Source organism: Myotis myotis, unplaced genomic scaffold (genome assembly GCF_014108235.1).
Source record: "Myotis myotis isolate mMyoMyo1 unplaced genomic scaffold, mMyoMyo1.p scaffold_m19_p_3, whole genome shotgun sequence".
Taxonomy (NCBI): Eukaryota; Metazoa; Chordata; class Mammalia; order Chiroptera; family Vespertilionidae; genus Myotis; species Myotis myotis.
The window spans coordinates 22,405,100-22,430,832 of NW_023416335.1; the positions used below are offsets into that span (position 1 = coordinate 22,405,100).

General features: G+C 38.7%; 1 protein-coding gene across 1 annotated transcript in view; it reads left to right on the forward strand.

Annotated features, from left to right (window-relative positions):
• The window catches only part of LOC118649823 (A disintegrin and metallopeptidase domain 3-like), a 116,943-nt gene that overhangs the window by 50,883 nt on the left and 40,327 nt on the right, over positions 1 to 25,733 (forward strand). The window contains exons 8-12 of the mRNA XM_036297238.1: positions 6,920 to 6,991; positions 7,464 to 7,630; positions 9,690 to 9,771; positions 20,403 to 20,539; positions 22,973 to 23,159. Coding sequence (XP_036153131.1) covers positions 6,920 to 6,991; positions 7,464 to 7,630; positions 9,690 to 9,771; positions 20,403 to 20,539; positions 22,973 to 23,159 — 645 coding nt within the window. The remainder of the gene's footprint in view (positions 1 to 6,919; positions 6,992 to 7,463; positions 7,631 to 9,689; positions 9,772 to 20,402; positions 20,540 to 22,972; positions 23,160 to 25,733) is intronic.

A 25,733-nucleotide genomic window follows, 5' to 3' on the forward strand; every position in this document is an offset into this window, starting at 1 on the left:
TGGACTGTATTTCTGCTGGTGTACAACATAGTGATTAGTCATTTATGTAACTTGCTAAGCAATCCCCTCAATAAATCTATTATCCATGTGAACCATACATAATTATTACAATACTAGGGGCCCAGTGCATGAATTCATGCACCTTGAAAGGAACTATGAGCCGTGAGGGTGTGGTGGGCACAGGGACACCCTCAGTGCCCCTGCCCAACCCCTCCTGCCATGGCTTCTGGTCCCCTGTCTGCCTGCAGCCCCGCTCCAGCTGCCACCACTTGCATGCACTGATGGTGCAGGCCCCGCTTGCACCAGCTGACCACATGGAGTGATTGGGGCCAGTGCTGTCAGGAGGCGTGAATGGTGGCTGCTGCCCCAATTGCCCATTAAGAGCAAGGAGAGGTGGAGAAGTCCTCCTTGGGGCCAGCAGTTGCCACTCACAACCGCTGATGGTGCTGAGTGATTGGGACCAGCACTGGGCACCAGCAATGGGTACAAGCAGCGGCTCCGGTACCAGCTGTGGGTGCAAGCAGGGCCAGCACCAGCAGTGTTGTGTGAGTGACGGCTCTGGCGCCAGCAGCGGGTGTGAGTGAGGCTGGCACGGGCATGAGTGCCAAGTGGGACTGCAGCATGCGGGAGCAAAGAATTTTCAGTAACCACCTGAGGCTTGCCCCAATGACAGTGACCGGCGCCCTGCCGTGGTCTGGTGTCCCCGCTCACCTGCTCCACCATCCCGCTGCAGCCAATGCCCACCATGTTCCGTGCTCTGCTGCCTGCTGCTGACACCTGCCATGATCTGCATGTGGCCCCTGGTGGTCAGCGCACGTCATAGCAACTGCTTGTTCGGTTGTTCTGCTGTTTGGTCTATTTGCATATTAGGGTTTTATATATATAGGTTATGGACTGTATTTCCTATGTCAACCAGTGGTTGTTGGTGCCTATTCAACACCAACCAGAATCCCCAATTTGGGGTGTGGTGAAGCTGAAAACTTTATTCAGAGCCAAAGAGGTCAATGGTCATAGAGCACAGCTGTAAAAACAGCACAGTGTGAGGCAGGCCTGGGCTAGACAGCTCTGCTCTGCTCCTTGCCAGTCTGCATTGCACTGCACTGGCCTGCTCCCCTGGGCTTTGATATGCTCCGTTCTGTGCCTGTCTGCTCTGGCCTGCTCTGGTCAATTGCAGCAAGGGACCTTATGTTTTTTAGCTCAGCCAGGTAAACACAGTCTTCAGTGTTTGGTTGAAAGGGAAAGTGTGCTCCAGGATCCAGAGGGCAGCTGGCTTATGTAGACAGAAATACATGCTCCTTGTTTCCCGATTATCTCATTCTAGACTCCAATTCCTTGCAGTTTGGCCCAAAAGGCATTGTTCTGATTAGTTGGAATAGAGCTGCTCTGGTTTGTCAGAGTTACACAGCTCTGATTGAATGGGGAAAGCCTCAGTCCTACCTGTTGAAAGAGGATTCCAGGGACTCCTTTATAAGGACTGGCTCAGATGGCAGAATCACAGTGCATGCTAGTGATTAAGTGCAGGCTTCTCTCTGAAGTGCAGTTTGCATGAGAGGCTCCTGTGTAGAAATGGATGCTACCCTAATTTTTTAATAATTTGAGCCCTGTAGCCACCATGAGCCCTTTTTAGTAGGTGTCCTCTTTCTCAAGATTCACAGCTATGCAATAAAAATTGACAGTTGTTTTTTTTTTTTTTAAACTGGCAAATTGTACATCTTAATCCTAATTCCCATTTTATGCATTCTCCCTTTCCTTCCAACTGTCAACAATCAATTTGTTCTCTGTATCTAGGAGTTTGTTTTTGTTTTGTTGTTTGTTTGTATATGTATGTATGTATGTATATTACGCATGTAAGTGAAATCATATGGAATTTTATTTAAATTATTCACTAATTTTTTCTTTTCTTTCTTTATTATTTTTTAATTAAAAATTTCACTGTTTACATTATTGCAGCTGTTCCCCTCTGCAACCCCCTTTTACCTACCTCCTTCTCCCTTGGTCAACAAAAAACTATTGTCTCTGTCCATGCAGTATGCATATGCATTTTTTAGCTAATCCCTTCACCTCCTTTATTCATAGTCACCCCCTCCCCTTGGGCATCTGCCAGTCTCTCTTATACTCTGTAGGTCCATTTATGCTGCAGCAAATGGCAAGATTTTCATTTTTTATGGCTGAGTAATATTCCATAGCATATATAACACAACCTTAACCATTCATCTATCAGTGGACACATAGGTTGCTTCCATATTCTGGTTTTGTAAATAATGTTGAATTGAACGTAGTTTTTCAAATTATAGTACTGTTTTGGATTTATTTGGATAAATATACCTAGAATTGGAATTGATGGCTCATATGGTACTTCTAGTTATTTTTTTTCAATTAATTTATTGGGGTAACATTGGTTAATAAAATTATATAGGTTTCAAGTGTGCAATTCTATGATAAATTATCTGTATATTGCATTGTGTGCCAGCCACCTAAAGTCAAATCATTTTATCACTATACATTTGACCCCGTTTACTCTATACCCCCTTTCCTGTGGTAACAACCATACTGTTGTTCCTGTCTATGAATTTTTATTTGTTTGCTTTTTTAATTTTTTTGAGGAACTCTGAAATTGTTTTCCATAGTGACTGTTGATCTATTGATGATAGTCATTCTGACAGGTGTGAGTTAATATCTCACTATAGTTTTAATTTGCATCTCTCTGATGATTAGGACATACCTTTTCATGTGCCTGTTGACCTTCTGTATGTCTTCTTTGAAGAAGTCCTATGCCCATTTTAAAGTCAGGCTTTTGTTTGTTTGTTTTTTCATTTGTTTTTGATGTTATAAATTGTACGAATTTCTTATATAGTTAGGATATTGACCCTTTATCAGATATATCATTGGTAAATGTCTTCTTACATTTAGAAGGTTGATTTTCATTCTTCGATGGCTTTATTGCTGTGCAAAGCTCTTTAGTTTGATGTAGACCCATTTGTTTGTTTATTTTTTTGTTTCCTTTGCTTGAGGGGACATTTCCAAAATTATATTACTCAGAGTGAAGTCAAATAGTTTACTGCCTATTGTTTTCTTCTAGGAGTTTTAGGTTTGGGGTCTAAAATTTCAGTCTTTAACCATTCTGAGTTTATCCTTGTACATTTTTGCAATAAGGAAATGATATAGTTTCATTGTTTTCATGTGTCTGTCCATTATTTCGAGATCATTTATTGAAGATACTGTCTTTATCCCATTGTATATTCTTGCCTCAGTTGTCATACATTAATTAGCCATATAGGTGTGAATTTGTTTCTGGGCTCTCTGTTAAGGTCCATTGATCTATGTGTCATGGAGTACCATGCTGTTTTTATTATAATACCTGCATAGTATAGTTTAATATCAGGTAACCTGATATTTCCAACTTTGTTCTTTCTTAAGATTACTTTGGCTATTAAGGGTCTTTTTGGTTCCATATATATTTTGGGATTATTCTAGTTCTGTAAAAATGCCATTGGTATTTTGGTAGGAATCTCATTAGATTTTTAGATGCAGTGGGTGGTATGCATATTTTAAGATACCAATTCTTTTTTTTTTTTTTTAAATATATTTTATTGATTTTTTACAGAGAGGAAGGGAGAGAGATAGAGAGTTAGAAACATCGATGAGAGAGAAACATCGATCAGCTGCCTCCTGCACATCTCCTACTGGGGATATGCCCGCAACCCAGGTACATGCCCTTGACCGGAATCGAACCTGGGACCTCTCAGTCCGCAGGCCGACGCTCTATCCACTGAGCCAAACCGGTTTCGGCGATACCAATTCTTTCTATGGATGAACAGGGTATATCCTTCCATTTATCCATATCTTCTTCAATTTCTTTCTTTAATGACATAGTTTTCCAAGTACAGTTGTTTCAACTTCTTGGTAAAATTTAATCCCAAGGTACTTTATTCTTTTAGATTTAATTGTAAATGGGATTGTTTTATTTTTCTTATTTCTCTTTCTGTTAGTTTGTTCTTGGTGTGTTAAAATACAAATGATTTCTGAATAATCAATATTGTAGTTTGCTACTTTACTGAATTCATTTATTAGTTTTAAACATTTTTGGTTGATTATTTGGGGTTCTCGCTCTATAGTATCATTTCATCTGCAAATAACAGTTTCACTTCTTCCTTTCCAATTTGGATGCCCTTTATTTATCTTTCTTGTCTGCTGTGGCTATGTCTTCCAATACTATATCTACACTAATAAAAGCCGAGGTGGCCCTCGTGCCCTCTCACGACACCCTCACATCATCACAAGATGGCCACCCCCATGTTATCACAAGATGGCCTCCTCATGTCATCACAAGATGGCCTTCTCATGTCATCACAAGATGGCCACCACAAGATCCCCCCTGCTGGCCTGATTGTCCCTAACTGCTCCCCACTGCTGGCCTGATCGCCCCTAACCACCTCTGCCTCGGCCCCTGCCACCATGGCTTTGTCCTGAAGGAAGGCAGGGTGACTAGAAGATATCAGGTCAACCCAGTCTAACTAGCATATTACCCTTTTATTAGTATAGATTTATGTTGGATTTTGTCCAATGCTTTTCCTTCATTTATTGATATGATGAGAATTTTTTCCTTCATTTTACTTATATGGTGTATCACATTAATTGAACTAGCCTTGCATCCCATGAAAAAATCCCACTTGATCATGGTATATGACCTTTTTAATGTCACACTGAATTCATTTTGCTACTATTTTGTTGAGGAATTTTACATTGATGTTCTTCAGAGACAGTGTCCTGCATTTTTATTATTTTTTGTAATGTATTTGGTTTTGTTATCAGGTTAATTCTGGCATAGTAAAATGAGTTTGGGAGCCTTCTTCCCTCCTCATTCTTTTGGAATATTTGAGAAGACTAGGTATTCATTATTTAATGTTTGGTAAATTCACCTGTGAAGCCATCTGGTCCAAGTCTTTTGTTTGTTGCTGCTTTGATTTTATTAGCAGTTTGTTGTTGTTGTTGTTGTTTTCAGATTTTCTGTTTTTTCCTGATTCAGACTTGGAAGACTATATTTTCCCAGGAATTTGTCTGTTTCTTCCAGGTAGTCCACTTTGTGCATATAATTTATCATACTATTTTTATATAATCTTTTGCATTTATGTGGTACCAGTTTTCACTTCTCTTTCATTTCCAATATTTTTTATTTGAAACTTCTCTTTTTTGTGATGATTTTGAGTAAATGTCCATCAAATTTGTTTATCTTTTCAAAGATCCTGATCTTGGTTCCATTAATCTTTCCTATTGTTTTTGTTCAGACTATACTTTGTTTATTTTTACTGTGATCTTTATTATTTTCTTCATTTTACTGACTTTGGTTTTTGTTTGTTCTTTTTCTACTTTCTTGAGGTGTAGTTATAGTGTTTACTTGCGATTATACTTGCTTTGTGAGTTATGCCTCTCTTGCTATAGATTTTCCTCCTAGCACTACTTTGGCTGTGTGCCATAGATTATGGATGATTGTGTTTTCATTTATCTCAAGGTATCTTTTTAATTTTTTATATTATTGTTAATTCATTTCTTGTCCAGTAGCATGATATTTATTCTTTATGTGCTTTTTATTTTTCACTTTTCTTCTGATAAGTTATTTTTTGTTTCATAGAGTTGTGATTCGAGAAGATGCTTGATGTGATTTAAATCTTTACAGTTTTTTTTATATCCACACCAGATGATAAGTTCTTACTGATTTTTGAGAGAGAGAGAAGGAGGGAGAGGGAGAGAGAGAGAGAGAGAGAGAGAGAGAGAGAGAGAGAGAGAGAGAGAGACCCATGTAAGAGAGAAATATTGGGCAGTTGCCTCTTATATGCACCCTGACCAGGGATCAAACCTACAATATGAATATGTGCATGTGCACTGATCAGGATTTGAATCCAAAACCCTTTGGTGTACAGGACAACATTCCTATCAACTGAAAGACACATTCCAGGGCCAGTCTTCTCAAATTTATTGAGACTTATTTCCGGCCTAACATGTGGTTTCTCCTACTAAATTATGCATGTCCACATTAGGCAAAATGTCCTGCAGTTGGTCAAAATGTCCTAAAAGTCTCAATTGAATTCATCTGCTTCTCAGGGTACCTCCTTAGCTTAGATAACCCTCTCCTTGCATAACTGCCACACTGTTGGTATGGGACCAGCCTGTTCAGTGTTTCTGTTTCTCTTATCCATTTTGCCATCGCTTCCTCTTTTTATCCTAAGTCATAGGCCTTGTGTTCAGCTAGTCTTCAGGAGGTTCCCTTTGATGGCTGTTCTGTAATTTAGTTGCAATTTTTATGTCATTGTGGGAAAATGGGAAAAGGCAAGCAAGCAAAGCACTTACCTATCCTGCCATCATGACAGTAAGGTAGCCCAGATTTATTAATAATTAAGGAAACTATGTAAAATCCATTACTATGATACTTACTTTCTATTTATAATTCTGTTAAAGTTTATTTTATACATTTTGTTGTTGGGGGGGCTTAAGTTTTTATAGTAATGTAATGATTATGTTAATTAATATAACTATCATATTATATGACAACTGCTTTTTGTCTAGTAACTTCCTGGTATATAATTTCATATTTTTAATATTTCTATGTCTTCATAAAGTAGGTGTTTTAATTTTAATTTGCTCATAGTATCTTTTTTATAGGCTTTGCTATAAAAAAGTATTTATACATTCTTGGAATGTTAAATTTTGATGCTTAATTTTTGCATGTGTGAACAGGAAGATGTCATAATCTCATAATTTTCATATTATTTATTAATATGTAAAGTCTGTATGTTTATTAAGCATTTGATAGATCTTTATCTGATTTTGTCTTTCACTTAGTCACTTATTATAGTATTTCATATCGAAATGTGGTAACTTAGTAATTTTCACTAGTGATTAAGAAATAAAACTTGTCTTTCAGTATGATTATATGGGTTCTGAAGTGGCCATTGCAACTGAGAAAATTATCCATATCTTTGGCCTTATCAACACTGTAAGTGTTTATGCTTTGTATTCTAAATAAGAAGCGTTCTCACCCTGACCAGTTTGGCTCAGTGGATAGAGCGTCGGCCTGCGGATTCAAGGGTCCCAGGTTCGATTCCAGTCAAGGTCATGTACCTTGGTTGCGGGCACATCCCCAATGGGGAGTGTGCAAGGGGCAGCTGATCAATGTTTCTCTCTCATTGATATTTCTAACTCTCTATCCCTCTCCCTTCCTCTCTGTAAAAAATCAATAAAATATATATATATATTTTTTAAAAAGAAGCATTCTCAATTATGCAATAGCATTATTTGTATGAATAGAATTAACATTTTTATAAAAGTATAGTCCTACCAACCTGTTTCATTTCCAATGGGTTTCATCTTCAAATTACAGTAAATTGAATATACTAGCATTCTGTATAGAGATGTAATGTTATATTTGTGATTGTCTAAACTGTATATCATGCATCTTCTCTTTTCAGATGTTTTCCCAGCTGAAACTGACTGTTATGTTAACATCTTTGGAGATCTGGTCAGATCAAAATAAGATTTTATGTACTGGGCATGATAGTGAACTACTACAAAGATTTGTGTCATGGAAAGAAAACAATTTGTTTCAGAGGTCCCATGATATGGCATTGTTGTTGATGTAAGTTCCTTATTGCATTGTTTATAATATTATTTGATATTTTAGCTATCAAACTACATACAAATGTTAAGTATAATGACAAAAAAGAGTGTATGAGTACAATGTTGGCAAAGTACAAAATGAAAACATCAGACAACAAGGTAGCATAAAAAATCATGGTAGGCCATTATTCTCAGAGTGGACTATTTACCTGTGAAAATATAATGAACGGGGAAATATAGGAAGTCTTGGGATATACATGGGCCTCTGAGGTTTTAAAGATTTCTTTAGATGCAAATACCTGAAACCATCATTTTCACATTAAATAAAATATAATAAGTTAAGAGAATGCAATAATCCTATATAATAAAGAGGTAATATGCAAATTAACCCTCATGCCCTCACGAGATGGCTGCCTATGACCAGGTTGGCAAGGATGTTAGTGAGGGATCACCAAACAAATAAACAAGCAGGCTGAGTAGGGTGATCAGGCTGGCAGGGGTTTAGTGAGGGGTGGCCAAATGACTGAACAAGCAGGCTGAGTAGGGTGATCAGGCTGGCAGGGGTTTAGTGAGGGGTGGCCAAATGACTGAACAAGCAGGCTGAGTAGGGTGATCAGGCTGGCAGGGGTTTAGTGAGGGGTGGCCAAATGACTGAACAAGCAGGCTGAGTGGGGCAACCAAGCCATTGGGGGGTTAGTGAGGGATGACCAAATGACTGAACAAGCAGGCTGAGTGGGGCAACCAAGCCATCAGGGTGGTTAGTGAGGGATGACCAAATGACTGAACAGCAGTGTGGGGTGACCAGGCTGGCAGGGGGGGCAGTTGGGGGCGATTAGGCTGGCAGGGGAGGCAGTGAGGGGCAACTAGGCTGGTGGGGGGGGCAGTTGGGGGCAACCAGGCCAGCAGTGGGGGGGCAGTTAGGGGAGACTAGGTAGGCAGAGGGGGGCAGTTGGAGGTGACCAGGCTGGCAATGGGTCAGTAAGGGGTGACCAGGCTTGCGCTGGGGGGGGGGGGAGCAGTTACTAGCAACAAGGCCAGCAAGAAGGGGAACAGTTAGGGGCGACCTGGCTGGCAGTTAGGGTATTTAGGGGTGATCAGGCTGGCATGCAGAGTCAGTGAGGGGTGATCAGGCTGGCGGGGCAGGGCAGTTAGGGGCAAGCAGGCAGGCAGGCAGGTGAGTGATTAGGAGCCAGAGGTCCAGGATTGTGAGAGGGATGTCCGACTACTGGTTTAGGTCCAATCCTGCAGTTGGACATCCCTCGCAGGGTCCCGGATTGGAGAGGGTGCAGGTTGGGCTGAGGGGACCCCCCGTCGGGCACAAATTTTGTGCACCGGGCTCCTAGTTGTATATAAAGCTGGTTGCAATTCACCAGGTTAAAATGGTAATGTGCTTACCTATGGTATTCCTGTATTGACCTGAGTTGTAGCTATTTAATTACTTGCAGTATACCTTTCAAGGGATTATGTATAGATTTTTATTTTAATAATTTAATTATTTTAGATTTAAAAAACTCATAATTTTGAAGTCGGAAAGAATTATAGAATAAACTTATAAATATTTTGGTGTATCCTGTAGAATCTAAGGTGAGGTTTGGGAATTGAGGAGCAACTTTAAGAACTAAAACGAATGAGTACAGTTTGTACATCCTATTTCTCTTTTTCTTAGTGAGTCTGCTGCATATTCTGTCTCTCTATTTGTGCTCCAAGCCAACATTTTTATATACATTAAAGGTTTTGCTATGTGAAAATCATGGCAGTATGCTATCCTGGCTGTTACAACCTAGAATTATATCCACCCAGAACTGACAACAGTGTTGATTAAATATTTGGAAGGATCAGACGCTGCTATGTTCTGGGATGTGTATCAAATAATGTTGAAGCTTTTCTTGAAACTTAACTTTGTAGAAACTATATATGGTTACCCAAATACAAAAATGATTAAATGCATTGGAGTTAATATGTAATATTTGCATTTTAACAAAAACATAGCTTCATTGAGGAATCCAATTTCTTTAAAAGTTATTAAATTATTAATCATTTAAAATGCACTTATCCTCAAGAAAATTTTAATTATTTAGTTATAGGGATCATCCAAATTACGTGGGAGCAACATATCATGGAAGGGCATGCGATCCAAAGTTTGCTGCAGGAATTGCTCTGGTATGCATTTTATCCCCATCTCTTTAGTAGTTATGTACCCTGTTGAAAGTTAATATGCACTTCAAGGGGGAAAAGTTCATATAGTGTATCTACCACACTGTTTTGACAAAATTTTAGAAAGTGTTTTTTTATAGATTATGGAAACTCAAATGGTGTAATACTAAAAAGGGTTTTTATTATGGTAAAATACATATAAGATGTAGTATCTGAACTACTTTTAAGTACATAGTGCAGTAGTGTTAAGTTTATTTACATTGTGTTAAGCTTATCTGCAGAGCTTTTCATCTTTCATAACTGAAACTTTGTACCCTTTGAGCAACATGGCCCTATTTTCTAAACCTTCTAGCCCCTGATAACCACCATTCTACTCTCTGCTCCGCTGAGTATGACATTTTACATTCCATGTATAAGGAAAATCATGTAATATTTGTCTTTTCCTAACTTATTTCACTTAGGATTGTATTACCCTGCTACATCCATGTTTTTGCAAAGACAGGATTTTTTTATTTTTATGGCTGAATTATATTTCATTTTGAGTTACCTTTTCATATCCTATATAATAAAAGCCTCATATGCAAATAGACCCAACATGGAATGACCTGTTGGCCGGGGTGGGGCTGGCAAGTGGGTGCCAGCGGAGGTGGTGGAGGGGCAATTGGGGGAGGAGCCGGCCACTCACTGGCTGGTGCCATCCCCTGCAGGTCGCCTCCCACAGAGGGAGGTCAGACTGCAGCTTAGGCCCTCTCCCCTTGCCAGTCGGATATCCCCTAAGGGCTCCTGGTCTGTGAGAGGCGCAGGCTGGGTTGAGGGATCCCCAACTCCCAGAGTGTATGAATTTTCATGCACCAGGCCTCTAGTCTCCATATGTAAAAGCATAATATGCAAATTGGCCAGACAGCATAACAACTGGTCGCTATGATGTGCACTGACCACCAGGGGGCGGACACTCAACTCAGGAGCTTCCCCCAGCCCTCAGGCCCAAATTGCCCTATCAGGGGGCTGCTGGAAAACCTCTTTGTCCCTTCTCCCGGCTGGCAGGCTCTTATCGCCTGATGGGAAACAGGGAACCAGGGGTGGGTGGCAGTGGACGTGGGCGGTGCCAGGCCAAGACAGGTTCAAGTGAACGGGGCCTGATCACCCTGCTGGTCACCCCACACACAGAGGGTGACTGGCGTTGGTGGTGGGGAGTGGGGCCAGGTGCAGGCAGCCATGGAAGATTGGCCCTGATCACAGGCAGACCTAGAGGCCCTACCCATGCAGAATTTTGTGTGCTGGGCCTCTACTGGTATAATATAGGGGTATATAAGTATGCCTATGTGTCTGTGTATGTAATTGTGTGTGTGTGTAATATTTTCTTTATCCATTCATCTGGCAATAGACACTTAGGCTGTTTCCATATCTTGGCTATTCAGAATAATGCTGCAATGAAAGGGCAATGCAGATATCTCTTCTTTTTCAAATATGTTTGATATATACTCAGAAGTTGGTTTGCGGTATCATATGGTAATTCTATTTTAATAATTTAATTACTGCTTACAATAGTTTATAATCTCAGCAGTTTACAGTGCATCATGAAACATCACCAACACTCGTTATTTTCTGTTTGTTTTTTATCCTCACATGACCCGATGACATGTTTAGTTTATTGATTTTACAGAGGAAGAAAGGAAGTGAAAGAGAGAGAGAGAGAGGGAGGGAGAGAGAGAGAGGGAGAGAGAGAGAGAGAGAGAGAGAGAGAGAGAGAGAGAGAGAGAAATAGAAATAGATGTCAGAGAAAAACATTGATTGCTTGCTGCCTCTAACCTGAAATCTTGCTATGTTCCCTGACTGGGAATCTAACCTGCAACCCTTTGGTGTATGCGTTGATGCTCCAATCAACTGATCCACTCAGCCAGGGCTTTTTTTCTGGATTTTTAAATAGCAGTCATCCTAATTGATATGAAGTGATAGCTCATTGTCGTTTTGATTTGAATTCCTATGATTATTAGTGATGCTGAGCATCTTTTCATATTTTTTTTTGATTTTTGTATATCATCTCTGGAGAAAGGTCTGTTCAAACCCTTAGTACATATTTAAATTGAGCTATTTGATTTTTTGTTGCTAAATGGCAGACGTTCTTTATATAATGGTTGTTAACCCCTTACAAGATACATGATTTGTAGATATTTACTCCCATCCTGTACGTTGCTGCATTGATTTGGTTTTAGAAACACAAAACGTGCATGTTGGGTGGAGTACAATTTGCCTATTTTTGCTCTTGTTGCCTGTGCTCTTGGCATTATATCCAAGAAATTAGCGTCAATCTCAATGTCATGAAGATTTTCCTCTATGTTTTATTCCATTTGTTTTGCAATTTTGGGTCTTACCTTTAGATTTTAATCCATTTAGAGTTATCTATTGCATATGGTATAATATAAGGGTTCAAGTTTATTCTTTTCTATATGGGTATTTATTTTCCCATTGACATTTATTGAAGAGACTTATCTTTTTTCCACTAAGTATTCTGTTGAACAAATTATCTTTTTCTCATTCTGTGGTCCTGGTAACCTTCTCGTAGATAATTTGAACATATATGTGAGGGTTAATTTCTAGGCTCTCTATTCTATTTCAGTGATTTATAGATTTAAGTCATTACCACGCTGTTTTTATTATGTGTGCTTGGTTCTATACTTTGAAATCTGTAAATGTGGTTGTTCTACTTTGTTCTTCTTTTTTAATATTATTATGGTCATTCACTGTCCCTTGAGATTCCATATGAATTTTGAGCTTATTTTTCTTTCACTTCTACCAGCAAATGCTGTTTGGATTGTTGTGGGGATTGCATTGAATATTAAGATTGGTTTTGTTATTAATGACATCTTAACAATATTATGTTTTCCATCCACGGATGGACACTTTTTATTTAATTGTGTTTTCTGTAATTTCTTTCAGAAATAGTTTTCAGTGTTCCATCTACATTTCTTTCACCTCCTTGTTTAACTTTGTTTCTAAGTATTTCTTTCTTTTTTATGATATTATAACTGCAATTACTTTCTTTTTAAAAACAGAAAATGATTACATTTTCGTATACAACATTTGTACAACCAAAAAGAAAAACACTGAAATACTACAATAAAATAATAAAAAAACATGGTATATCATTCACACTGCATGACCAATTGTTGACATCTTTAGTCTTAAAGAGCTTCTAGGAACCAGTAACAAAAACATTAATAATCAAGGAACTGGAAAAAATGAAATTATACAAATGACAATTAAAGAATAAGAATGTATGATGACTCAGATGAACAATGACAGAAGAATAATTTGTCTGTAATATCACACTGTCAAAGAATAAAAACATTACCTAATATTTTTTAGTTTTGAAAAGTTTTGTACACTTTCAACACTCTTAAGCAATAACTGAAAGACCAATTGATGAGGAATATCTACAATTAGTGGAAAAGCTACAGTTTTGATTCAAAATATAAATTCAGGATATCCTCAACCATAGGATATCCAATTAATTGAAATTTTTTTAATCAGATGGACAATTTCAAAATGAGTTGTATAGTAGCCAATGTATTGCCCGAAAACACTAATTGGCTATCAATCTGTTTGTCAGCACAACCCAAAAGGATGTGCACAAAAATCCATTAAGAGTAGATGACAGCATAGGGAATCTAGTCCTTGCAATTATGACTGTGTATGGTGTCAGGTGGGTACTAGAAGTATCGGGTGGAACACTTTGTCAAGTATCTGGTTGTCTAATCACTATTCTGTACACCTGAAACTAATCTTACCTAATAATAGACAAACATGTAAATTGACTGTCGCTAGCTATGCTCCCCAGCCAATCAGGAGAGTATGCAAATTAACCCAATAAAGATGGCGGTTAATTGCATACTTAGGGGCGAAGCGGCGGAGCGAAGACTGAAGGCTCCATCCGGAGCAAAGGCCTGGGTCCCGGGTGCCAGAGAAAAACTGGTGCCGGCAGCCAGGGGAAGGGAAGGCCTTTTGCACAAATCTCTTTGTGCAACGGGCCTCTAGTACAATACAATACTGAAAAAAAAATAAACAACAGTATATAATATGGGGAATAAAATTAAAAGAAAAAAAGTAGAACTATATACTTAACAAATTTCTATATCCTCTAAAATCTCAAAAAGATGATTTTTAATTAATATATATGAATATGTTATAAATTTACCCTATCATAAGTGAAATTAGGAACATGTGCACTTAGTACTCCTGGGAGCACTAGAGTAAGGCCTTGCAATGACAAGTCGAAGGCTTCTCTGTAATTATGTCTCCCCCATTCCCTCTCCTGGGATTTAGTCCAACAGCAGCAATGAAAACAGTCATCATAACAGTACAATTCTCTCCATGACACCCTTTAGGTCACTTTCAAACATGTGGTTTCTTAGTCTCATGCTTCTGATCTGCACGGAATGTCCACTGCTTTCAGATTATTCATTTTAAGTGTATGGATACACAATAAAGTTTTGATTTTATATCCTGCAATTCATTTATTAGTTCTGAGAGTCTTTTATGTGGGATCTTTTGTGCTTCCTACATATAGGATCATGTCAGCTCTGAATATGGATAATTTTACTTCTTCCTTTCCAAGTTAAAAGTCATATATTTTATTGCTTAATTGCTCTGGGTAAGTTTTTGAATATTAAATAGAAGTGGTGAGAGAGAGAACATCCTGTCTTATTTATTATGTTGAGGTAGATGTCTCATATTCCAATTTTCTTGAGGGTTGCTTATCACAAAAAGGTATCGAGTCTTGTGAAATGCATCTTCTGCCTTAGGTGAGATGATCATATGGATTTTACTCTCATTCTGTGAAATTGGTATATTACATTGATAGATTTTTCCTATGTTAAATAATCCTTGTATTTCAGCAGAAAACAATCTCACTTAGCCATGGTGTATGATTTTCCTAATATGATATTGAATTCAGGTTGCTAGTATTTCTGTATCAATGTTCATCAGGGATATTGGCCTTTAATTTTTTTCTTGTTGAACATGTTATCAGGGTACTGCTGACCTCATAAAATGAGATTGGGAATATCCCTTCTTTGATTCTGTGGAAGAGTTTGAGAAGGATTGGCATTACATCTTTGTAAAATGTTTGGTAGATATTGCCAGTAAAGCCATAAGTTCCTGGGGTTTTGTTGTTGTTGTTGTTGTTATTCTTGTTGTAAGGTCTTTGAATTCTGCTTCAGTCTCCTTACTAGTTATTTGTCTCTTCATATTCTGTTTCTTCTTGACTCAGTCTTGACCGGTTGTCTGTATCCTTCCCTTCTAGCTTATTAATAACCTGAATGTAGTAAGGTATTGAGCTTTGTCTCAAATGTAATGAATACAGTCATGCACCACATAATGTTATTTAGGTCAACAAGGGACTGCTTCTATGATTTTCGTTACAGAAGATTATAATGGAGCTGACAAATTACCATCACATAGTCAGGTCATAGCCGTCATAACGTCATAGCACAACACAATAGTCATGTGTTTGTGGTGATGCTGGTATAAACAAACTTACTGCACTGACAGTTGTATAAGAGTATAGCACTACAATTATGTACAGTACATAATACTTGATAATGATAATAAATGACTATGTTACTGGTATATGTACTTACTATTTGTACTTTAACATTATATTAGAGGGTACTGTTTCTACTTATAGAAATAAATTTGCTGTGAAACATCATGCCATTTTATACCACTAGCATCCTCCTACATCTTGTGTTATTGCATCTCTTGATTGCATCCTTTTCTTTTGTGCTTGACCTAATCTCATCTTTTATTGCTCATCATGGCCCCTGAGTATACGAAATCACTGTTGCTTGTAAGCACCCACTTTGACTAATTGATCTGGTAACAAAATTAAGAGTGATTAAGTACTACAAAGGAGAAAACCAGGCATTATTATGGCTTGCCAGTCAGGTACATTTCATTCTACCACAGCCAGAGCTTGAAGAACAAGAACAAAGTGACAGCAGCTGTGAAAGGAAGGAAGGCAGCAAAACTAACAAAAGAAACTTCCAATGACCTGTAATGAAGACCAGACCAAAATCATAGAAGCTGTCCCTTGTTGATCTAAATAACATTATGTGGTACATGACTGTATTCATTACATTTGAGACAAAGCTCAATACCTTACTATATTCAGGTTATTAATGAGTTAGAAGGGAAGGATACACACAACTGTTCAAGACTGAGTCATGAAGAAACAAAATCTGAAGAGACCAATAACTACAGAAGTGTATCTCTCTCTGCACCACGGTGATCATGGCCAAAACAAAAAATTTGTTTGTGATGCTAAACAGAATTGGGCCCAATTACAATGTTGGATTTACTGTCAGCTTTATGTGGTTTCCATAATTCCAGAATCATTATTCACTATATAATAATCAAGTAAGTGGTGAGGATGCCAGAGCTGATATGAAGACAGATGAAGAATTCTTGGGAACTGCCGGGAGCCGGTCCATGCTTGCTGTTTCAAGGGACCTGGCACATATGGCATACTGTTCTTAATATGTTTGCTCACCTTCTTGGCACTATGTGTTTTAACCAAGGTCTCCTCTCTGAGAAAGGTTGTTTCCCCAGGTAGGGATTTTCCCCTGAAGTTAAGGTGGGAATAAAACCTCTTAACTAGTGCCAGGTGGGTAATTAATCACTTTAACTAGGAACAATCATGCTTAAGCTACATAATCTTTACTCCCTGGAATGAAGATAAGAAACGCCCTAACCTTTGTAATAGAGATTGATAGGATTGAATCAACTGGTATAAATACAGATGCAATAAGACAGCAAGACACAGAACTAGAGACAGAAGAACTTCGCTGGAGAGAACATGGCAAAAGATCCTGGACTGAACCTGACTACAGAAATGGGCAAGAGAACCTGACTAGAACCTGGTGACTGAACCTGGCTGGAGAACTTGAACAGAACCTGGCTGGAGATCCTAACCAGAACCTCTCTGGAGATCCAGAGCAGAACCTCTCTGGAGATCCAGACCAGAACTTGGCTGGAGATCCTGGCTAGAGATCCTGGCTAGGCTGCTGATCAACTGAACACTGTCTCCGTGTCCTTCCTTCTTCGCCGACTCCGTCTACACCTTTGGGGACCCCTGGACCTGCTGGGGTTGGACCCCGGCAGGGAACTGATTGCCATAGAAAATATTCAAAACGAATAAGACCTCCTACGCTGGAATAGATGCTTGAAAGGACTTTTATTCATAAAGAGCCAAAGTCAATGCCAGGTTTGAAGACCTTTAAGGATAGAATAATAGTGTTGCTTGGGGCAATGTAACAGGCTACAAATGGAAATTCTTTGTAATCTGGCCCAGTGAGAACCCCTGGTCTTGTAAGCAAATCAATGAGCATGCACTGCCTTGCACTCCAGAAGCAATAGGAAATCTTGGATGACTCAGCTCCTCTTGCAGGGTGCCCTCCTGAATTGCTGTGCCAGCAAAATGGAGTACTGTTTGGAGAAAAATAAAACACCTTTTGAGATTTTGGTGTTTGTTGATAATGCTCCCAGACATGCTCTTTTAATTGGTGATCTTTATCTTAATGTTAAAGTGGTGTTTCTCCCTCCAAACACCACCTCTTTGATTCTTCCAATGGGTCACAGATTTATAGCAGATGTTAAGGCCTGCTATCTAAGGAAGTCCTTTGCCAAATTATTGCTGCAAGCAAAGGAGCCACTGAGAAGACACTGATGCCATTATGGAAGATTACAGCATATATGACCGAATCAAGAACCTAGCTTGGGCTTGGGGTGATGTCATGAAGGAATGTATGTGTGATATAGGGAAGAAAACACTCAAGAGGTTCCTCCAGCCTTAACCGGTTTGGCTCAGTGGATAGAGCGCTGGCCTGCGGACTGAAGGGTCCCGGGTTTGATTCTGGTCAAGGGTATGTACTTTGGTTGTGAGCACATCCCCAGTAGGAGGTGTGCAGGAGGCAGCTGATCAATGTTTCTCTCTCATGGATGTTTCTACTCTCTATCCCTCTCCCTTCCTCTCTGTAAAAAATTAATAAAATATATATTACAAAAAAAAAGAAGTTCCTCCATGACTTGAAAGATTTTACTAAGGACGGAAGGTTGCAAAATGCAACAAGGCTGTGGTTGACACTTAAAACTTTAACCTGAGTGTGGATGAGGTTGACATTGAGGAATTCCTAGAGGATTTGATTTCTGAGAATTTGGAGGAACTACAGGAACACATACCTGAAGAAGAGTTAAGAGAAAAGAAATCTTCAGGAGATGGAAAAGAAGGAATTCCCCCAGAAAATATTGTGTTCAGGTTTTAGCAGAAGCTTTTACAGACATCAACAAGCTCATTAAAAAGTTTGAAAACATGGGTCCCAACAACAAAATGTTTCATTAATAGAGAGGAATGTTTATCCAATTTGTTGACCTACAATTTCCACAGTATTCTCTTACTATCTTTTCTAAAATGTTTGTGACATTAGTTGTAATGTCCCAAATTTCTTTCCTTATATGGAGCCTTATTTCTTCTTCTCTTGGTTACTCTACCTAACAGTCTGCCAGTGTTCTTGGCCATTTCAAAGAACCAAGATTTTGTTTATTGACTTTCTCTGTTTTCTCCTATCTGGATTTTATATCTATTTATTTGCTTGGGTTCATTTTGTTCTTTTATTTTTAGCTCTTTGAGGCTTAATGTTATGTTTTTCATTTGAGATCTTTCTTGCTTGGTTGGGGTTTTTTTTTTTTTAATATGGTTTCTAATTGATTTTAGATTTATTTATTTTTTAAAAATATATTTTATTGATTTTCTTACAGAGAGGAAGGGAGAGGGATAGAGAGCTAGAAACATCGATGAGAGAGAAACATCGATATGCTGCCTCTTGCACACCCCCCACTGGGGATGTGCCCGCAACCAAGGTGCATGCCCTTGACCGAAATCGAACCTGGGACCCTTCAGTCCGCAGGCCGACACTTTATCCACTGAGCCAAACCGGTTAGGGCTGATTTTAGATTTAGAGAGAGAAGAAGGGAGAGGGAGAGAGAGAATCATCAATGAGAGAAAAAATACTTTCAGCTGCTTCCTGCATGATCCCCACCATGGGTGTAAGCCTGCAATCCAGGCATGTGCCCTGATGGGGAATGAAAAAACCAGTGACCCCTTGGTGAATGGGATGGTGCTGAACCAACTGAGCCACACAGGCCAGGGTTCTTTGTTTTTAATGTATGCATTTACAGCTAAACATTTTCCTCATAGCCTAACTTCTGGTGGATCCCATAAGTTTGGATATGTTCTTTTTTAATTTTCATTTTTCTGAAGGTATTTTCTAATTTCCTTTTCACTTCTTTGGATTCATTAATATTTAAGAGTATGTTGTTGAAGTCTCACAGTCATGTGAATTTTTAAGCTTTTCTTCTCATTAATTAGTAGTTTCACGCCATTGGCATTAGAAAGATACCTTGTATAATTTCAATATTTTCAAAGTTGTGAGACTTTTGTAGCCTAAAGTGGTCCACACCGGAGAATGTTTATGCACTCTTGAAGAGAATGTGGTATATTTTGTTCTTATTGCATGGAATATTCCATACACCTATACTCACATAGGGTCGGATACAAATTGGTTGGGACGCCTTCACAGTAAGGACTGATCAGGAGGCTGCCCGTCCAGCAGGCGCGGGTGGGCGTGGACTTGTAAGTGAGGAATGGGGCGGGGCCGCGGTGGCCAAGGGTCCACAGGCACAGGTACAGGCCTCCACCTGAGGGGCGGCTACCAGGTGAGCGCTGCGGGTTTGGCGAAGCGGCCCTCCAGGGGCCACTGCGGAGAAACCTGTCGGTGCAGGTGTGCGCAGAGGCCTCCCCAAGGCGGCCCTGGCCGCGTGTCCGCCTGAGGGGCAGCTCCTGGGTGATCGCCGCGGCTCCGGCAAAGTGGCCGGCCAGGAGGCAGGCGGCCAAGGGATGCAGAGCTGCGCCGGGGTGGGGTGCACGGGAGGGGGCTGGTGCCCAGGGTTGGGGCCTGTGGGCGGAGATCTGCCTCCCCCGCAGAGTGTGAGGTTCTGTATCAGCCACAAGACATGGCCCATGGGTTGGCCCAGCTGGGAACAAGGGCGATGGCTGCTGGTGTGGAAGGATGCCCGCGGGGAGGGGCAGGGACCCGCCTTCCAGAGGCCGGGGTTGAGGAGTGGCGCCACCTTGTGGAGGGACACCGCGCTGCTGGGTACCCCACCGAGGTGGCCCTTGCCCTGGTGGCTGTTGCCCCTCCTGGGGAAGGCCACTTTACCACTCACCTTTCTGCTCCTTGGCCAGACCAGTGACCGCCAGGCGCCTGCTCACTTGAGTATTCACTGGAAAAATAATAGTGACTAAAGCAATGTTTATTCTCAAAAAAAATTATTTGGATTTCAAACACTAACGAAATAAAACCACAAAAATCGCGCTAATTTTCTCAGTTTCTTGTCAATTCCATTTGGACTAAAAATACCATTTCTTAAAAAAATAAAACACATCACAATTTACCAACTTTTTATGCTATTTTCTTAAATTTATATTTGCATTTAGGCAGTATGCCCCCAAATTATTAATTGAAATGATCAAAAGGATGGAGAAATAATTTAAGCAATACTTTTTTTTTTTTTGTATTTAGTATCCAAAGAGGATATCTCTAGAGGCTTTTTCAGTTGTTATGGCACAGCTGCTTGGAGTTAATCTGGGATTAAGATATGATGACATCAATAATTGTTACTGTCCAGGAGCTGCATGCATTATGAATCCTCAAGCAATGTAAGGTGTTGTTTCTATAAACTCTATGTAGTTTTTGGTGGAATGTTTGTAGTAGTCTTTGATGTATAATTGCTTGCAATACAACTTATGAGTAAAAAAGATTTTTATGAAATATATACGTTATTTAATGACTATTAATTACAACCAGGATTCGATATTGTAGAAAATGTACTTAATATTTCTATATTCAATGTTACAGTCTACAGAGAAAGAATTTGTTGTTAGTGACTTTCTGGGGCTTGCTATAGTCTTGAAGTGAAATTTATTGATTCATTTTGAAAATGTAATGGGCATTGACTGTGTTGCAGGGTTGTGTGCTTGCCTTACCAATGGTTAACAAGGTAAGTAAGTCCTAAATATCTAATATTAGTGCATTAGGGACAGGAAGAAAAAGTGTCCATAGAATAAACAAAATATAAACATCTAATGATAGGTGCCCAGAAGGAGTAAATAGGGAATTCATAGGGAGAGGAAATTTTCTAATAGTAGTAATGTGGCCTAGGAAATAATTCTGTAGGGCCCTGAAGAGAAGGAATGAATCTATTCATCTAGAGAACGTATTGAATACCACTGAGGGAGGGCAGGCGAGTGAATCTTGGATGGCAGCAAGCTTGAGAAACTCAACAGACAACTAAGAGGAGATTGAGGGGCTAAGGGGATGACAATGAAAAGCAAGAGGCATGGCCTGGACTATAAGGACACATATAGAAGGCATAAGGGGAATAAAGTAAACTGCAAGGAGGCTAAAGAACAATCCATCAGGGAAGAGGTCCAGGAGTAACTGCCATGGGGCATGTAGGATAGAGCCTGATTGCGTAATCATGATGTGAGAGGTGGGGTTTTATGGTCAGTGTGACACACCACATTTTAAATTGATTTATACAGTATGGATAATAAAAATTATCTTAAAAATGAATAAAAAATACACAGAGGGAAATCATAATAATATTGGGGAGATGATTATCATAATTACGTCAATTTATTAAGATTGAGAGAAGTGGAGATGGCAAGAATTATTTGTAGATTTTTGGATATCACAAGTTAATTAAAAGGCAAATGTTTAGTGAAAAAGGCAAATGTTTTCGGGTAGGAGAAACTGGGAAATCTTGAGGCAGTTTTAAATGCTATATCGGGGGCCCTGAGTCATTTATGAGTTAAGTGCACAGTTAGGATCTCTGAGGACAAGGGATCTAGAATATGTGAGCCATCTGCATATTGATGGGAATTAAAACCATGGACAGCTCATTTAGAAAGAAGTTGAAACTAGTGAAAGAGGTGCCTAAGATGTAGCTTTGCGGGCTTGTCATAGAAAGGAAGACAATATTAGAATTAGAGAGGATGGTTCCATTCCTAGGGAGGACTATGTTTTAAGAAAAGGGAGAAGATGGAAGTCAGATGGTAATTTAGTCCCCCCAAGTTTCTGACAAAATAAAGAGTAAAAGTAGGAAAACAAACAAAAAAAACCCAAGGCATAATCTATGTTTCCCAAACTGGAACACACCAAAGTTACCAGCAGGTGGGTTCAATTCACTAACAAAATAAGACCCGCATGAAGTAAGTAGCTGTGCACGAGGAAATAAAATGAACACAATGATGTCACTCATTTGTGGAATATAATGAACAACATAAACTGATGAATAAAAACAGATCTAGAGACAGAGAAGCATCGATCAGACCCTCAAACCTCAGAGGGAAGGGAGGGGGGTTGGGGGAAGGGGGAGAGATCAACCAAAAGACTAGTATGTGTGCATATAAGCCTAAATAATGGACACAGACACTAGCGGGGTGAGGGCAAGAGCGGGGTTGGGCAATGGGGGGATAAGCACACATATGTAATACCTTAATCCAGTGGTCAGCAAACTGAGGCTCGCGAGCCACATGTGGCTCTTTGGCCCTTTGAGTGTGGCTCTTCCACAAAATACCACGTGCGGGCATACACGTACAGTGAGATTGAAACTTCGTGGCCCATGCACAGAAGTCGGTATTTTGTGGAAGAGCCACACTCAAGGTGCCAAAGAGCCACATGTGGCTCGTGAGCCGCAGTTTGTTGACCACTGCCTTAATCAATACAGAATTAAAATAAATTAACACAGTGGGACCACTAAAAATCTCACTGACCTGGGAGCTCAGAAATCTTTGACTCATCCACTTAAATAGAACTTTTGTGTGTCAAGCACTGTTGTGTTTTAATATATCCCTAACTCATGTCACTTTAACTTCCCCTACTTACTAGAATTCTATTATATTAAATTATAATATAAATGAACTCGTTGCTCACATTTTCTATGACTTGTATTAAAAATCAAAGCACTCTCCCCTCCTTGTTTTTCTCTGTCTGAAGTTGTACAGAATTAATATGTAGTGCCATATTGAAGAGTGTTAGTTTGATACTGATTTTACTCCATTTATCTGAAGAATATAATTTAATTTTAGACGTTCCCATGGTGTAAAGCTGTTTAGCAGTTGCAGCGTGAATGAATTTAAACGTGTAGTTTCACAGCCTGAATTTGAATGTCTTCAAAATCCAACCATTTCAAAAGTGGTTGTCCAAGGAAGAGCATCAGAATGTGGCAATGGAATTGTGGAAGGGGAAGAGCAATGTGATTGTGGCCCTCCGGAGGTTAGTGTCAATCATTAATGAGTAGCTAAAGACTTGTTTTTCTGCTTATAAGATTGTGATACAACAGGGAAGGGCTTTTTGTCAAATGCTGCACCATTTCAACAACTATCTAAGACATGGAGATATTGGGCATGTGAGAACAGACGCATCCTGAATTTGAAACGTTTGAAGAATTTAAGTATAGAGTAAGTACAGGTAAGTGTACCATGGATTCAATACGATTTTCTTCATTGTGCTACCATTAATAGCAACACTCACCTTTCTGTATCATAAAAATTAGCACCCTCAATAATATAGTCACCTAAATCATCTCCTGAATTCTTCCCAAGTGAGTACTGATTCCCAAAGTTATACAATGTGTGTTGTTTACCCCCTCTTCTCTTAATTTCCGTCCTTGCATCTGCGGAACTTCATTTATTTTAACTTGTTTGAACAGATTAGAATAAATCATAATGCATCATTCACTATTGTTATATTTATTTTTTGCTATTATTTTTTTCAGTTATGCTTGGTAAGATAATTAATTAATCAGTGAATTTTGTTGTGACTGTCCTCATATACTTATTCATTGTGATGTTGTGAATGATATAGATTTTCTAGAAAATATGAAGGCTTTCTAATTATTAGGGAAAAAATTCCGTATAACTTGATTACATTACAATTGTAAGTGAATGACTCAAAATCTCTGTATTTTTATTAATTTTGATTTTTTGATCTCTCAGCGCTTGAGAAATTATATTGATACCTCCAATGATAGTTGTATTTGCCTCCTCCTCACTAGAATTTACTCAATTCATTCTTTATATTTTAAAGCTGTTTTACATGGTGCAAACTTACAATAGTTATACCTTCCAAGATATTAACTTTGTACCATCAAATAGTGAGTCATCTTATCTCTAATGCTGCTTTCTGTTTTAAAGTCAGACATATCTACCTCTATCTCCATTACTATCTCTGTCTCTCTATCTCTCTGTCTCTGTCTCTATCGGTATGCACACACCAGCTTTCTTTCATTTAGCATGTCCCCGATATTTCTCTATTATCATTTAGTTTTTCTATACAATTACCTTCAATATCTACATTGTTTTCACTTATTATTTAATCTGTATTTGATTTATAAGATTATCACCTTAGACATTATTGTGATTATTCTTTCTATTATGTTTTCATTTTTACCATGCTTATTTAATGTTTAACAATATCTGGGCTACCTTCTCGAAAATAACAGTGTGTCTGACTCAACTAGTTTATATACAATGTTTGTTAATATTTCATTTCTGTCACCTCACACTTTATAGTAAAAAGTACATTGAAGACTTTATTAAAACATAGTTACTTTATTTTACCTACCATTCCTTTAGTTTTTTATATGTCAAAGATTCCTTCTAAAATTATTTCCTTAAACTATATTTTAGGACAACAGTACTCTTGAAAAGCAGTACTCTACCTATGATTGTTTAGCAATAAAAATTTTCATTCTCATTATTTCCTTGTGATATATAACACACATGAGGTATATACATGAAATATGGATGGAGAGTGTAATGAATTATAAGCACCCGAATAATTTGCACTTAGGCCAAAACAAATTTTACCGATGCCAAAGTTCTTTTTGTGTCTTCTCTCTATAACATGCCTCTTCCCACAAACCAACATATAGTATTTGATGGTAATTGTTTCAGTACTTTGCTGCTCATCATAGTTTTACATCTTATTTTTTGCATCTTTATGCAACTTGGTTTGGTTGACTGTTTACTACCTTTTTACAACTTACAATCATATGGTTTACATGATCTAAGAAATTGGTCTTTCACCCAATATTGTACTTGTCATGTTTATCAGTTTCCTTAAGGTAGGTATAATCCAATTGTTTTCATTGTTCTTAGTATTAATTTTATGAATATTATAACTTATCCTTTCTATGTCCATGAAAACTTAAATTTATTTCACTCTTTGGCTACTAAGATTCATGCAGTTATGACTGTTCTTGCACATCCCTGCTGCTGTACATGAGCCTGCATTTCTTAAGGGTGTATACCAATAGGTGAATGTGCTATGTCAAGAGTTATATATGCATATAAAACTTTGAATTGAGGATATCTTAATTATTTTGGTTTTCTTATGCTTGAATGGTCTTTTCATATCTTTTGCACATTTTCATCAGTATTCACTGCTTTGAAGTGTCAGCAGTTTATCATCAATATTGTAGGAGGAGCATTTGTATGCTGTTTCTCCAGTAAACTAAGTTTTCTTGGCATGAGGTGAGTTTTGTAGGGAGGGGTGCTAGTGATCTTATTATTTAGGTAATCAGTAAGTGGGCTATTTCTGGTTTTTGTTTGTTTCTTTGTTTTTTTCAGATGGACAGTCTCCTATTTGTGGTTTATCTCTGTAAGAGGCCATTTGGTTTATATGGAACTTTTGGGGTGGTTTCTCACCCAATTGATTTGCATTGTTTCATAAAGGGGACTGTAAACAGAATGGGTATATTTGAACACTGATTTGTTGTTCCACTTACGTAAGCATTTATTGGTTGATTCTTGTATGTGCCGCCACAAGGGGTCACACCTGCAAACT